Source organism: Mustela lutreola, chromosome 17 (assembly GCF_030435805.1).
Source record: "Mustela lutreola isolate mMusLut2 chromosome 17, mMusLut2.pri, whole genome shotgun sequence".
Lineage (NCBI taxonomy): Eukaryota > Metazoa > Chordata > Mammalia > Carnivora > Mustelidae > Mustela > Mustela lutreola.
In genome coordinates, this window is record NC_081306.1 from 7,779,185 (window position 1) to 7,792,931 (window position 13,747).

A 13,747-nucleotide genomic window follows, 5' to 3' on the forward strand; every position below is an offset into this window, starting at 1 on the left:
CTGAGATAAACCTTCAGTTGGGTTCCCTCTTGGGAGCCCTCAGCTCTGCCACGCTGACTTCAGTGAGGGAAAAACCACTGTCTCTTTAATGTCATATTTTGATTATTGTATCTAATATAGTGCTATCAAAAACTTGTTTATAGGGGCACCTGGGTGGCTCAGTGGGTTAAAAATTTGTTTATAGCCAGGATAAGCTGTAATGTTCAAACTGAGCTTTGAAAAGTCCTTGGAAAAGTCCACAGGTAAAATAGCTTCTGCCAGGGCTCAAATGACTCAAGAAGTATGAGCTTCCCTTTAGACCTTTACTTCTCCCCTAATGAACCACCCAGGTCCTCCTCCCAGACATTTAGACACTTCCCAAACCAAGAGAAGTCGAGGCGTCTGGCCCCAAACTTGGGCCGTACTTCCTGTTTCCTGTCTGTAGACCTGCGTCTTCCTGGAATGGTTGGAATTGGAAATGAGCCCGTCTGTCACACACACTATATACACAGATGTGTTTCCTCCCTGCAGACTAGCGTGTTGTCCATAACTACGAAATGCCAGGTGGCACCCACATACTGTGGAATCTGGACCAGCTAGAAAACGTGTCATGGGGTTACTAAGAAGGATTTGATGTGGCTTCCAAAGAATTACCCAATTCTTTTTGTAGAAATCTGAATGTAGAAACCTGAGTCTCAGCGAATGATATTAATGAAGTGGGTGGAGTATCCCAAAGCAGGATGTATGGGATAATCTCAATTTTCTAATATATATATGTATTTGTAATAGCTATAATAACTTGAATGCTTTCTTTGTGCTAAGCATTGTACTAAATGTTTTATAAGCTTTATTAACCACAACCTTATAAAATGGATACTGCAATTATCTCTGCTTCTTGATGGATGAGAAATTGCTGGAATTGGAACCCAGGACTGTCTCGTGCCAGAGTGCTTGCCCTGAACCACCTTTCTGTAATGCCTTTCACGTACGTATGCACACATACACGCACACATGAAGAAGAGACCTAAATGTTCGTAGTTACCTCTGGTGGAATTATTGGTGATTGTGTTGTTTTTCTCTCAGTTTATTTCTGCTTCCTGATTTTTCCTATGGTTAATGTGTACTATTTTTGTAGCAAACATCATACCAAAAAGACCTGGTGGTCATCCCAAGGTGAGCATTGGTTTCAGCAACCCTGTTTCTCAGCAGAGCTCCTTGGCTGGAAGAATCCTGTTTTAGGTTAATGACCAAGTTCATTATGACCTTCCTGGGCTCATCTTCTTCCTGTTGGTTGTCCCCAGGGGAATGTAATTACGGAGGCAGAGTGACTGATGACAAAGACAGGCGTCTCCTGCTGTCCCTTCTGTCCACGTTCTACTGTAAGGAAATTGAGGAGGATCATTACTGTCTCGCTCCTGGAGACATTTACCATGTCCCTCCTCATGGCCCCTACCAGGTGAGGGGCTCGGCAATCCCCATGTGGCTAGGGGCTGCAGTGTAAGCAAGGAGGGCCCAGAGATAGCCTTGGGCTTTCTGACTTAGGTCCATAAGCTATTTTCAATATTCCAAAAAGCCTCTAAGAGAGCCATTATTACTGTGTAATGAAAACTGGCATTTGATAGATAAGGTCCTTTCAGAATGTGGGGTCCCTCTTGGGAGTGTAAGGGGAAGGGTGGCTAAGATGAGGGTTTAGCAGTAAATGGGCTGGAAACTGGTACTTGAAAACAAAGGTTCAAAAGGTAGTCAAAGGAGAAGGACAGAAAAACTGGAAGGAAGAATGAGAACAGGAAGAATAGAACGGAATTCTTTTACTGAATACCTGTTACATGCCAAGGCCCATTCCTCTGTAACCTCACTTATCTTCCCATTTACAAAGAAGGAAACTGGGGTCAAGTTTACACGACTCGTTTACAGTGGAGCCCGGATCCAAATCCAGCTCTGTCTGAAAGCAAAGCCAGAACTATGAGGAGGAAATAAGGAGAAGCTAGGGGTGGGAAGGGAGATACGCAGACCTCTGCCTTCATTTTCACTCCCCAGAAAACCGCCTGAGAAAGAAAGAGCTTGGTGTTTACCCTGTGTGTGTGTGTGTGGAGGGGGTGGTTGGTGTGTGGGTGGTGGGAAGGTGTGACCCGTGCTACGATTTGCTTGGGTTAGGTCCAGCCCATCCCGGAGTGATCGCTGGGACCCCAGGGAACCTGGGTTTTTGTCAATTGAAGATTTCCTTTCCAGTCCTATATCGACTATCTCAGGAATCTACCCATCACAGCCCACCCAGAAGTCTTTGGCCTCCATGAGAACGCTGACATCACCAAGGACAACCAGGAAACCAACCAGCTGTTTCAAGGGGTGTTGCTGACCCTCCCTAGGCAGTCAGGAGAGAGTGGCAAGTCCCCGCAGGTAACCAGGTGTGGGGCAGGAGACATAATTCTGTTTCCCAGGCAGTTTTCCACCTGGTGGTCACACAGGATTGTGGCTGATGACCAGGGAAGCAGAAGAGGGGAGGTCTGGCAGACCCCTGAGTGAGGACATGGGTTCTTGAGTCTTTCTGCTAAGAGTCCTCAGATACAGAGCTGCAAAAACACCAGTGTTTCTACATACTCCTCATGGTTCGTTGCTATACCCATGTATCATCTGTACGCCATATATATAATATTTAAAACTAAATCTCTTTTGCTTAAAAACATTTCATTTAAAAGCTGCTCATCAGTGCCATAAATGGAAACCCAGTGTCATTTCCATAAAGTCATGACAGCCACAAAAAAAGAAAATGAAAGCTAATGAAAGTTATTAGATTCCTTGCAGATGATGTTGCTGAGGCCCTGCTGGCTCCTTGTGGAAAGGGGAAGCTCGGCCAGGGTTACAGCGCATTTAATTAGCACTGGTCTGAGACTTTGTCCTTGAGAAGAATGAAAAGAGAAAGGTGGCTGAAACTCGGAAAGAGAGTGACTTTCTCATCATGTGATTCAACATGATTTGTTCCATGTCCTGGAGACACGTAGAAGCAATCATTTTGGGTGCCTTTCCTAGTTAGTGCACACTTTATGAAGTGAAGACCTGGTCCACCATCCTCAGTCTACAGAAGGGGGTGAAACGAACCCAGTGGAAGGAAGACACCTGCTTCATAGCTTTCATAACTCAGGCGGAGCCAGACCCAGGACCACCATCTCCCGACGCTGCCACACCCTCTTCTTTCCTGTCTTTTCCTTCCCTTCTCCACCTTCTGAGCTAACCCATGTTCAAGCCCTCTCCCCGGTGGGTTTCTCTTGCTTTGGCTCATAGTGCCATAAGTGGTAACAGGTAGGAAGACCAAGCAGCCTGCTTGGTCTCAGGGATGGAAATCCCCCTCACAGGAGAGAGGAGAGGGAAGGAAGTGCATGTTCCACCGGCTGGCTGAGGTCTCTGCCTATCTCACGGCCTGGTCCTACTGCTTGTTCTTCTAGGCCTGTCCCCTCTCCACTTGGCCAACTCCATTGCCCTGGACTATTCTCGCTCAGTCCTGAGGAATGGCCTATACCTCCCCAGGCGTCCTGTCCTGTCACTGGCACTGAGCAAGAGTCCCATCTGTACTGTGAACTGGTTCTGAGACACTGGTTGAGGAAGCTGTGGGAGATGCTCTACTAGAGCTGACCTTAAAGACAGGAGCTGGCCGGGTTCCGTTCTGCCCGGAGGCTACCTGACAGAGCAGGAATCCCTGCCTAGCCCTCAGGCCCTTGCTTCAGGTATGAAAAGAGGGCTCTCATTGCTCTGCTCTTTTGCTTTCTGGGCCAAGAGGTGATGCCTTCCCAAAGACCGGTAGAGAGGTAAGGGCCCTCCTTTCTGCCAGGCAGAGTTGGCTTCTGTGGGAGAATTCCCAGGAAGGTCATACAGACTGTGATTAAAAAGACCAGTGCCCATTGGTTCAGGTTTACCCACACAAAACCACAATGTACAGGCCTTGTTTCTCATTCACCTCTCTACTGTCTGTGCTTTAAGGAAGTGATTGAAGAGCTGGCCCAGGACATACTCTCCAAGCTTCCCAATGACTTTGACGTGGAAGTGGTTATGAAGTTGTATCCTGTGGTCTATGAGGAATCCATGAACACCGTCCTAAGGCAGGAGCTCATCAGATTCAACAGGTGGGCCAGATGGTCTTACTTGGATCCTGAGAACTTGAATCCTGGGAGTTGGAGTGTAGCGGTATGATCTAATGGGCAGTAACAGATGTGTACACTTGACAAGGGCTGCTGTGCAGAGGAGGTATTTGTCCCTCCCATAGGGAGGGCTATAAGTAGGACCATCCAAGCATGCGTTCACCTACTGTTAAATCATTTTTTCTATTCATTCTCACTCATTCATTCATATGACACCTGTAAAACCAGGTTAAAACCAATACCAAGCAGGCTAACAGTAAAAGTAACTGTTAGAACCACTTTTCTTAAGCCCTTGGTGCTCCAAGCACTATGCATGTGTAGTCTTTGGAATATGCACTACTATAGGCATGCATATAGTAGTCTTTGGAATATGCACAGTTAGTAATCCCTCTGCCACCATTTTACAGATGAGAAAACTGAGACCTAGAAGGGTTAAGTACAAGGTCACATAGTCATTCAGTGACAGAACTGATTTTGAACCCAGGCTGTCTGATCCCAGAGCCCATGCACTTAGCCAATATGTGAAATCAGTATGAACAGAGAAAGTGGTGGAGAGAAGTTTATCCCATTACTCCAACCACAGAGTTAGGGAGGGGTTGTTATGGGCTGGCCATGGGACTTAGGGTCTTGGGCCCTCCTCACTTCTCCAATTACTATATATAGCCTAGAGCCCAATAGATATCTTGATTTCACTTCTAGATAAAACTGAAGGGATTCTCAAAGACCATCTATGCCAAATGAGAAAACTCATCACTTCTGCCTTCAAGTCCAAGGTTCCTACTATTCCCAGTTCTTTATCTGTTAACTGTCTCCCTTTTGCCTCTTTGGTCATTGCTCAGTTTTAGGGACAGCCCTGACTCTGAAGGACTAGAGAACTGGAATAATGTTATATAAAAATTCCTTGCCTTCCAGTCTTAGTATTACTCTCTAGAGTCAACAGACAGTTGGCCATATGGGGGAACCAAGCAAAGTATGGGCTGTGAGCTAGGATATAGCAGCTCTGCTGTGAGTCAGATACCTTGGCATGATGGGAAGAGAGTTGTCATTCATCGAGATACTAAGCCTCATGGCTTCCCTCTTCTAAGGTCACTGGAGCTCTTCCTTGGTGATTGCAGGGACCTTCACTAGCCTTTCCTACTGGTCATTGTAATAGAAGAGAACAGGGTAATAGCAATCTTATTTTCCAAAGATGGTCAGGGTTAATCACATTGAGTAATACTCTTACATTCCCCCCACCCTACTTTTTTTGACCGATTCACTGAGTGGTATGAGAAGCCTGAGATGATTAGGTGACAGTTCAGTTTCCAGTTCAGGGGAAACATTAATGTGTCTTCTGGGGCAATTGTTCCTTCCTTGGGTACTAAAACCTTGAAACTAGCAGAGCTCATAGTTGAAAAATAGAAAAAATTTCTTGCAAGTAGGTCTTTAGGTATAATAGCTACAGGTCTGCTGTATCATGCCTCAGATAGTCACTTTGCCCCTTGACTCCTCAGCAAAGCACATGCACCAAATGTCTGACCCTTAAATTCCTCTTAATATGAATATTTAGTGATTATACATCTAGGAATCTCTTTCTTGTATTTGATCATTCTTGTATCTACTTGGAAGGCATTCCAAAAGTCTTTGGGACAGCCTGACAAGTTCTCTCTGGTGGCATGTTTTTTGCCACTCTCAGGTGCATTCCCTTTAGGCTTGGCTAGGTCTCATAACATAGAGGCCAAAGAGAGAGACAGGCAATCTTGGCATCTCTCAGGATGCCCTTCAGCTGCCTTTTCTCAGGCATGGACCTCATAATCCATAAAAAGAACAACTTGGACAATATGGAACAAACCCTTTAAAACTGTATTGCCTTTAAAAAAAAAAAAGATTTATTTATTTATTTCAGAGAGAGAGAAATAGAAGGAGAGAGCATGGGGTAGAGGGACAGAGGGAGAGAGACTGCAGACTGCATGCCCAGTGCAAAGCCCAACATGGGTCTTGATCTCTTGACCCTGAGATCATGACCTGAGCTGAAACCAAGAGTCGACACTTAACGTACTGTGCCACCCAGCACCCCAATTGTATTACCTTTTGACCCAGAAATTCTACCGTTACTAGGAAAATCATTAAAAGTTTCCACAAAGATTGATATGGATGGATGTTCTTAACAATGTTGTTTACAGTGACAACAAACCTAGAACTAACATGTTCCAGCAATAGGGAAATAATTCAATAAAATGAAATAACTTGCAGTTATTATAAAAGATGATTTAGGTCTCTAGTGAGTTGAGAAGATGCTCCCTATATGCGAAGAGAGAAAAACAGATACAAAAAAATGAATGTTTAAGTATAGAAAAATATGGGAAAATAAATATGTAAGTTATCTTTAGGTAATGAGATACTGGATGATTTAATTTTCTCTCATCTTTATAATTTTTCTATCATGAGTGTATATCTCTTGTAAGGACCTTTGAAAGAGTGGAGGGAAAGTGAAAGGAAACCTGGAATCAGCATACTTGGGTAGAATAAAACTGAAGAGCCTGTCTGAGCCAACTCCTTTGTTCTTGCAGGCTGACCAAAGTGGTTCGCAGAAGCCTCATTAATCTTGGCCGAGCCATCAAAGGACAGGTCCTGATGTCCTCAGAGCTGGAGGATGTCTTCAGTAGCATGATCGTGGGTAAAGTGCCAGCCATATGGATGGCCAAGTCCTACCCATCACTAAAGCCACTGGGGGGCTATGTGGCTGACCTGCTGGCCCGCCTGGCCTTCTTCCAGGTACCTGGGAGTCAGGGTTACTGGGTACCTGGCATGCTCATTCAGGTGGAGAGGACATTCTGAAATGGACCAAGCACCTACTAGAGACAATCTTCCCAGCATTGCAGTGGGGAGAAGGGGCAGGGGGAGATTTTTCAGAATCTTTGGAAAGATTATAGCCTATAGAGACAAGAGTAGGAACTAGAATTTATGTCATGAACTGGTGGCTCATGGGTCAGATTCAAGTAGTAGATATATTTGGTTTGGCTGCCTGGTAATTTAAATTTTTTGAGCTAGCGTGTAAACATTGAAGTATTACACATAAAACTCCAGATATTTGTCCTACAAAAAAAGGGAAGACCTGAAACAATGGGCCTATATTCCTGAATGGCAAGTATTATGAGATGAGTGGCTGTTGCTCAGTTTAGACAAGACACCTAGTTTCCACTGCTACAGTCCCTGCCAGTCTCTATTATATTCTGACACCAGCTTGTACCTAGGCTTTTCTTAAAGTGGAAACATATATCTTTGCACCTTCATTTCACACGTGGGAAAATATAAGCTAAACTTAGAGGGATGCCTGTTTTAAGAAAAATGAGAAAAGCCATTTTTCTTAATGACATTCATTTACATTATCTGCCTTTGAACTATCTTTATGTGCTGTTGATTTTGAATTTTTATTTCTGTGGCTCTCCAGGAATGGATTGACCATGGGCCCCCTGTGGTCTTTTGGATCTCTGGATTCTACTTCACACAGTCTTTTTTGACGGGTGTCTCTCAGAATTATGCCCGGAAATACACCATCCCCATTGACCACATCGGATTTGAATTTGAGGTAGACGTGCTTTGGGTTAGGCCAGCTCATGGGACCAACCAGGGAAAGCAGTGCTGCCTGTTTGTTAAGGAGTCCAAACATTTGGATGTGTTAAGGCCCAAATGTTTCTGAGATGGTACAATTAAAGTATTTAGCACAACTTAAAATAGCTCCAAAGTTATTCCTGACAGAACCAGAGGATTCCCAAGGCTTTGTCTCTGTATGTATGTATATGTGTGTGTGTGTGTGTGTACATATATATACGTATATTATATATTACACACATATATGTAAGGAATCTTTCCAGAGGAAAACTCTGCCACCATTGTACCAAGAAAAATTAAAGCATCCTCCCCCACTGTTTATTCACTATGATGGACGCTTCCTTTGGAAGGACTCTTCATTTGGTCTTGGGTAGTCCTTTGCTTGAAGTCAAAGGAATGTCCAGTAATCAAATATCACTCTACCCACATATGGAGAGAAAAGAGTAAGATCATCTGTTGAGAGGTCTCAGACTGGTTGCCTAGGTCTTAATCTAGTTTATGAATGAAACTGATGGTCTTTGAAAACAATGTTAAGCTGAAATTAATGCAATAAAGTAATGAAATAACTGGGATAAACACTGGAGAAAAAAAGATAAAACCATCTTTTTTGATGTTGAAATGATTGCATACCTAGAAAGCCTAAAGACTCTAAAAACACACCTGTCAGAATACTGATAGGTAATAGGTATCAGAATACAGATATGGTGGCTAGATCCTGGTTAAATATACAAAAATCAGTAACCTTTTCCTATTCTGGCAGTAAGTACTTAGAAGTAAAAATAAGAAAAATATCCTATTCACAGTAAAAAAAAAAGTTTACAATTTGAATGAATTTAAATGGAGCTTGTGATCTCTGGTTCACTATAATCCACACCCCTCCTCATCTTCCTGCACTTAGACCATTTTCTGTGCTTTACTGAAGGAATTTGACTTTACCACCTTGGAACCTAAACAGTGGTATGCTGGAGCTGGCCCATATCAACTCACCAGAGCCAGTCGTAGCTCCTTATTACTTAGTTGCTAGCCTGAAACTGACTACCTACACCATAGACATCAACAAAAACTACAAATCAAGGCATTATTTCTCCCCACCAGAGGACTGTTTTATGAGCATGCATCTAAATCTAACCCCTCCTTTTACAGATCCAGGTCCAGAAAGGGAAAGGACTGTGCAAAGGTTGCTAAGCTAGTTATAGTTAATGTGGCCTCCTGACTCCTACTCTAATACATTCCCTATGCCCACTGTGCTGACTAGGAATCAGACCTGGTCCATGTATGAAGGCAGGAGTATTATCAAGGAAGTCCCAGGGTCCTGGGAAAGGCAAACATTGCAGCAGATTTTCTCATCTCTTAATGCTGCCCCATTCTAAGGAAATGGCAGGTAATAGAACTTACAGCTTCCTCTCTTCCAGGTAACCACACAAGAAACGGCCATGGAGAATAACCCAGAAGATGGGGCCTACATAAAAGGCCTCTTCTTGGAAGGTGCCCGCTGGGACAGGAAAACAAAGCAGATCGGGGAGTCTTTCCCTAAGATCCTCTATGACCCGTTGCCCATTATTTGGCTGAAACCTGGGGAAAGTGCGATGTTTCTGCATCAGAACATTTACATGTGTCCAGTCTACAAAACAAGTGCCCGAAGAGGCATCCTCTCCACCACAGGCCACTCCACCAACTACGTCCTGTCCATTGAACTACCAACAGACAGGCCCCAGAAGCACTGGATAAACCGAGGGGTAGCCTCTCTGTGCCAGCTGGATAATTAATGGCATCTGTCTCAATGCAGAAAATAAAAGGCATTTCATTCTTGACCACAACCTAACTTTGCTTTCCTAAGAGGCACAGGGTATGATGATGATGGTAGCAGTTACGTTAATAGACACCTGCTGTGAGCCAGTATTTCAGAGCACCCCTGTAAAGTAGGTTATTATTATCATCATTTTATGGCTGTAGAAACCATGATACAGGGGAGGCCAGATCTCCCAATTCAGATAGCTACTGAAGTAGTGGTTCGAACACTGACAATGGGACTCTTTCTTCAACCTAGACCTTTAGCCATTTGGTTAAGCTCCTCTGTGGTTTTCTCTTGCTGCTTTTGTTCTAACTACCACTGAACTTTTAATTGCTTCTTTCCTACTCTGTTTCTATGCACTAACATCAGAGTCTCTCAGGTTGAAAGAGGACTGAGCTGCTTTCGTTTTTTAAGGTTTTGACATATTTGAAAATCACTTCTCACAACAATCTTATGTGGTAGGGTATTATTATGTCCATTTTAGAGATGCAGAAATGGAGGCTTAGAAAAATAAGGAGCTCAAGTTTCCACAGTTCATCATTGTAGCACTGGGATGCGAATACTTCTCTATTAGCCTGCAACAGATGTGTGGAAATTTCGGGAAGAAAGAAGACATAAGAGAACCAGTATTTGCTGCAGGCCTACTGTGTGCTATGGGTTGTGCCTGGGCCTTTAGGCATTTGTTCCTGTGGTAGGTACGACAGTCTCTCTCTCAGGAGGTTCAGGGAGATTATGTAACTTGCCTAAGATCACCCAGCTCTTTCACATTGCAGAGCGAGGATTTGAGGCACTGGCTGTCTGGCTCTAGAACCCATGCATTTTTCACTGCCACAGGCTGCCTCCCTGCCAACAACCTGTCTGTGTTATGATGTAGAATCTTAAATGAGTAGCTGTAAGAGCCATGTCCAAAGAATTTCCAGTTTATCACTGTTTTCCCTTGGGGCCAGTTAGAAGAGAATCCTGGGGGACACGAAAATCACATTGTTGATATATTTACTCCTCAGCTAACTCCTTCACTGAGCTCTTTGGCTCTAAGTGACTTCCTTCATGGCATTCCACTGATCAGTTCATTGTTGAGCAAGGACATAAGGCTGTTCAAGAGCCTAATGCATCTGCTGGTTTCTCTGCCTCTTCACTAGAAGAAATGTCCTCAAGGTCTTTGATTTTTCCTGAACATGGGAAGCTTCTGAGAACCAAACCAACCTTTTCTAGAAACCTATTCATGGAAACATGGAATCGATCAAATTCTGATCAAGAACCCTGAATTCTGAGATCGGCAAATTATCCCAGCGATCCTAGAGATTAAGTACGAAAGGGCAGTTCTCCAGATCTTGCCAGGAGGCAATAAAGAAACAGCAAAGAGGAGCAGTCTCTTACAGCTCATCGCAGGTAGCTTAATAGTTTCTGTTGTTGTTGAGAAAGACGTTCTGCCCTCCGCTCTCCCCAGTGGGGGAAGGAGAATTAGAATGAACAGAGAGCTGAAACTGTCATTATCGTTCCAAGTAAGATTGTTAGTCATGTGAGACGGAAAGATGGTCAGGATCCCAAATGCCTGAATCTTGGAATGGTTAGGTTAAGTCATATTGTGAGCTTTAAGGCAGTGAGGGGGTTGCTGAGAAAACAATTGAATTTTAATTTTCTAACCCCCGGCTTCAGCAACAAAAAGCTGAGGGAAGCAGGGACTGGCTGTTTCATTCCTCAGGGGTCAAGGGACAGAATGTTTCTGTACGATGGATTAAATTTTTGTAATTTAAAAAATTTCTTCCACTTTGCAAAGAAAGAGTGCCCTAAATTTGAGGTCATTTTCTACTGGGGCCAATGTGGTAATTAATGTCTCCCTCCTGGGAAAGAGCAGTATGTTCTTCAGAAATCCTGGTGAGTTAGAGGCTGGAGTCCTGGGGCAGAGAGGGCCAGAAATCAGCTTAGTGAGAAGCTGCAGGTCCTGCCTATAAATAGTTCAGCAGATAACATCAGACGAACGTTGTCATAGTCCTTGCTCTTTAAAAATCTAACTGTTGGGTAAATAGTTTTCAGTCCTTGTTGGTGTTCGAAGAAAATTTCATTGAAAGAGGGGACATACGGAAGATAGGTTCTGCCTTTCAAAGACCAAAGATGGAGATCTTATAGTCTTTGAGAAAAAATGGAGGGCCGGGGGCGGCGGGGGTGGGGCGGGGAGAGAGAACGCTATTATAAACATAACTTATGTGGTAGTTTTGGTAGTAAATTGACGGTTGTGTTTCTGTGTATTAGGGTATACGTTTTTGCAAAGGAGACTAGACATATAAAATGAACATTTAGGTAAGGTTCCTGGCACACAGAAGATACTCAGGAGGCTAGCTAGCAATTAGATGAACTTCCATTTTGAAAGAGGCTGGGGAAGGGTGGTTTCTGCAGATTCAGCGGCGTTAAAGACAAAAGTTGCACTGTCAGAAATCACTCTGAGTTACTTAGAAAGGGACCAGGAAGGAGACAGGTAACCCATGCCTTACTTGGGTCTAGCAGAACCAGTTTTTCCTCCAATGCAAGAACAGATCACTGTTTCAATGGTTGACTGTAGGATGAAGTACTTGATTTCACAGGCCCTGGATTGCATGAGAAAATGCTTAAACACTAGCACCACCTCTGAGCAGGGAGATGCCTCTTCCACAGTGAGACCGGGTAGAAGGAAAGTGACTAACAGAATAGCAGATTGGGGGACAACTGGGTGGCTCAGTGGGTTAAAGCCTCTGCCTTCAGCTCAGGTCATGATCCCAGGGTCCTGGGATGTAGCCCTGCATCACTGGCTCTCTGCTCAGCAGGGAGCCTGCTCCCCACCTCCCCCACCTGCCTCTCTGCTTGTGATCTCTGTCAAATAAATAAAATCTTAAAAAAAAAAAAAATAGCAGATTGCTATCTCCCAAGTCAAGTGCGGCTAGGGTTTGTGCTCCCTCAATGGCCAACACATCTGCAGGCACATTTAAATTTCTCTTGTCTCTCTTCACCAAAGCCCTTTAGCTGCAAGTGTGTTCAATACGCATATGCTGTTGCTACAGTGATGTATTTGTTCTCCAGGTCATTGACGAACTCTGCAGTACTTACTCTCAGCATGAAAAGTGTATGCTTCTGCTCACAGGAGCAGGTTTGGGAATTGAAATATAACTTTAAAAAAAAAAAAAGATTTAATATATTGGACAGAGACAGAGAGAGAGAGAGAACACAAGCAGGGGGAGTGAGAAAGGGAGAAGCAGGCTTTCCGCTGAGTGGGGAGCCGGATGCGGGGGGCTCAATGTCTGGCTCCATGCATGGCTTGATCTCAGGATCCTGAGATCATGGGATCATGACCTGAGCCAAAGGCAGACACTGAACAACTGAGCCGGTGACCCAGCTGCCCCATAACGTTTACTTTGAATGAGAGGATCTGTGTGACAAGGGAATCCTACATCTAGGTACAGGTAGGAAGTTATCTGCTGCTTTTGATGGTCACAAAGCCATTTTGGGAAAGAATAGAGAAAAACCAAAACTGATACAGATTTGTGTTTATCGGTGATGCTCATCCTCTTTGGAGGTCAGAAGGAATGATGATGAGGTACACGTGACTTGCCATGGGACTCCACACATGCAGGGGTATAAAATCTTTTGTATTTTGATTTCTCTTTGTGCCGTTTCTGTTTAGACATAATTTGAAAGCCAGCTTGGCCCTTGTACTTTCTAATTATGTTAAGATAAAATTCTTATAATGAATGCAGTATGGGTTTCAAGTGAGCCTTTCAGATCCTAAGTGCATCGCTAAGTGATCATAGGCTATAAGGTACAGTAAACATACGCATTTACCTAACACAAATACTTCTGGGTATGTGTATGTTGGGGGTAGGGATGGGTCTCATGTAAACTTCCCATGAAAAAAATAATCCAATGATGCACCTGGTTTTTTTTTAAGGATTTTATTTATTTGAGAGAATGAGTGAGAGCATGAGAGGGGAGAAGGTCAGAGGGAGAAGCAGACTCCCCAAGGAGCTGGGAGCCCGATGCGGGACTCGATCCTGAAAGTCCGGGATTGTGACTTGAGCCCAAGGCAGTCGCTCAACCAACTGAGCCACCCAGGCGCCCTGATGCACCTTTCTAAAAAAAGATTTATTTTAGAGAAAGCACGAACAGGGGGTCTGGGAGAAGGGAGAGAGAATCCTCAAGCAGATTCCCTGCTGAGCATGGAGCCCAACACAGGGCTTGATCCCAAGAATTTGAGATCAGGATTTGAGCCGAAATCAGGAGGCAGAAG

General features: G+C 44.0%; 1 protein-coding gene across 1 annotated transcript in view; it reads left to right on the forward strand.

The window, feature by feature from the left end:
- The window catches only part of DNAH3 (dynein axonemal heavy chain 3), a 176,080-nt gene extending 166,569 nt beyond the window's left edge, over nt 1-9,511 (forward strand). Inside the window, exons 58-63 of the mRNA XM_059154472.1 lie at nt 1,281-1,435; nt 2,209-2,376; nt 3,952-4,094; nt 6,659-6,863; nt 7,540-7,677; nt 9,113-9,511. Of these exons, the coding sequence (XP_059010455.1) occupies nt 1,281-1,435; nt 2,209-2,376; nt 3,952-4,094; nt 6,659-6,863; nt 7,540-7,677; nt 9,113-9,466 (1,163 nt within the window). The 3' untranslated portion in view covers nt 9,467-9,511. The remainder of the gene's footprint in view (nt 1-1,280; nt 1,436-2,208; nt 2,377-3,951; nt 4,095-6,658; nt 6,864-7,539; nt 7,678-9,112) is intronic.
- Nucleotides 9,512-13,747: the final 4,236 nt, after the last annotated feature.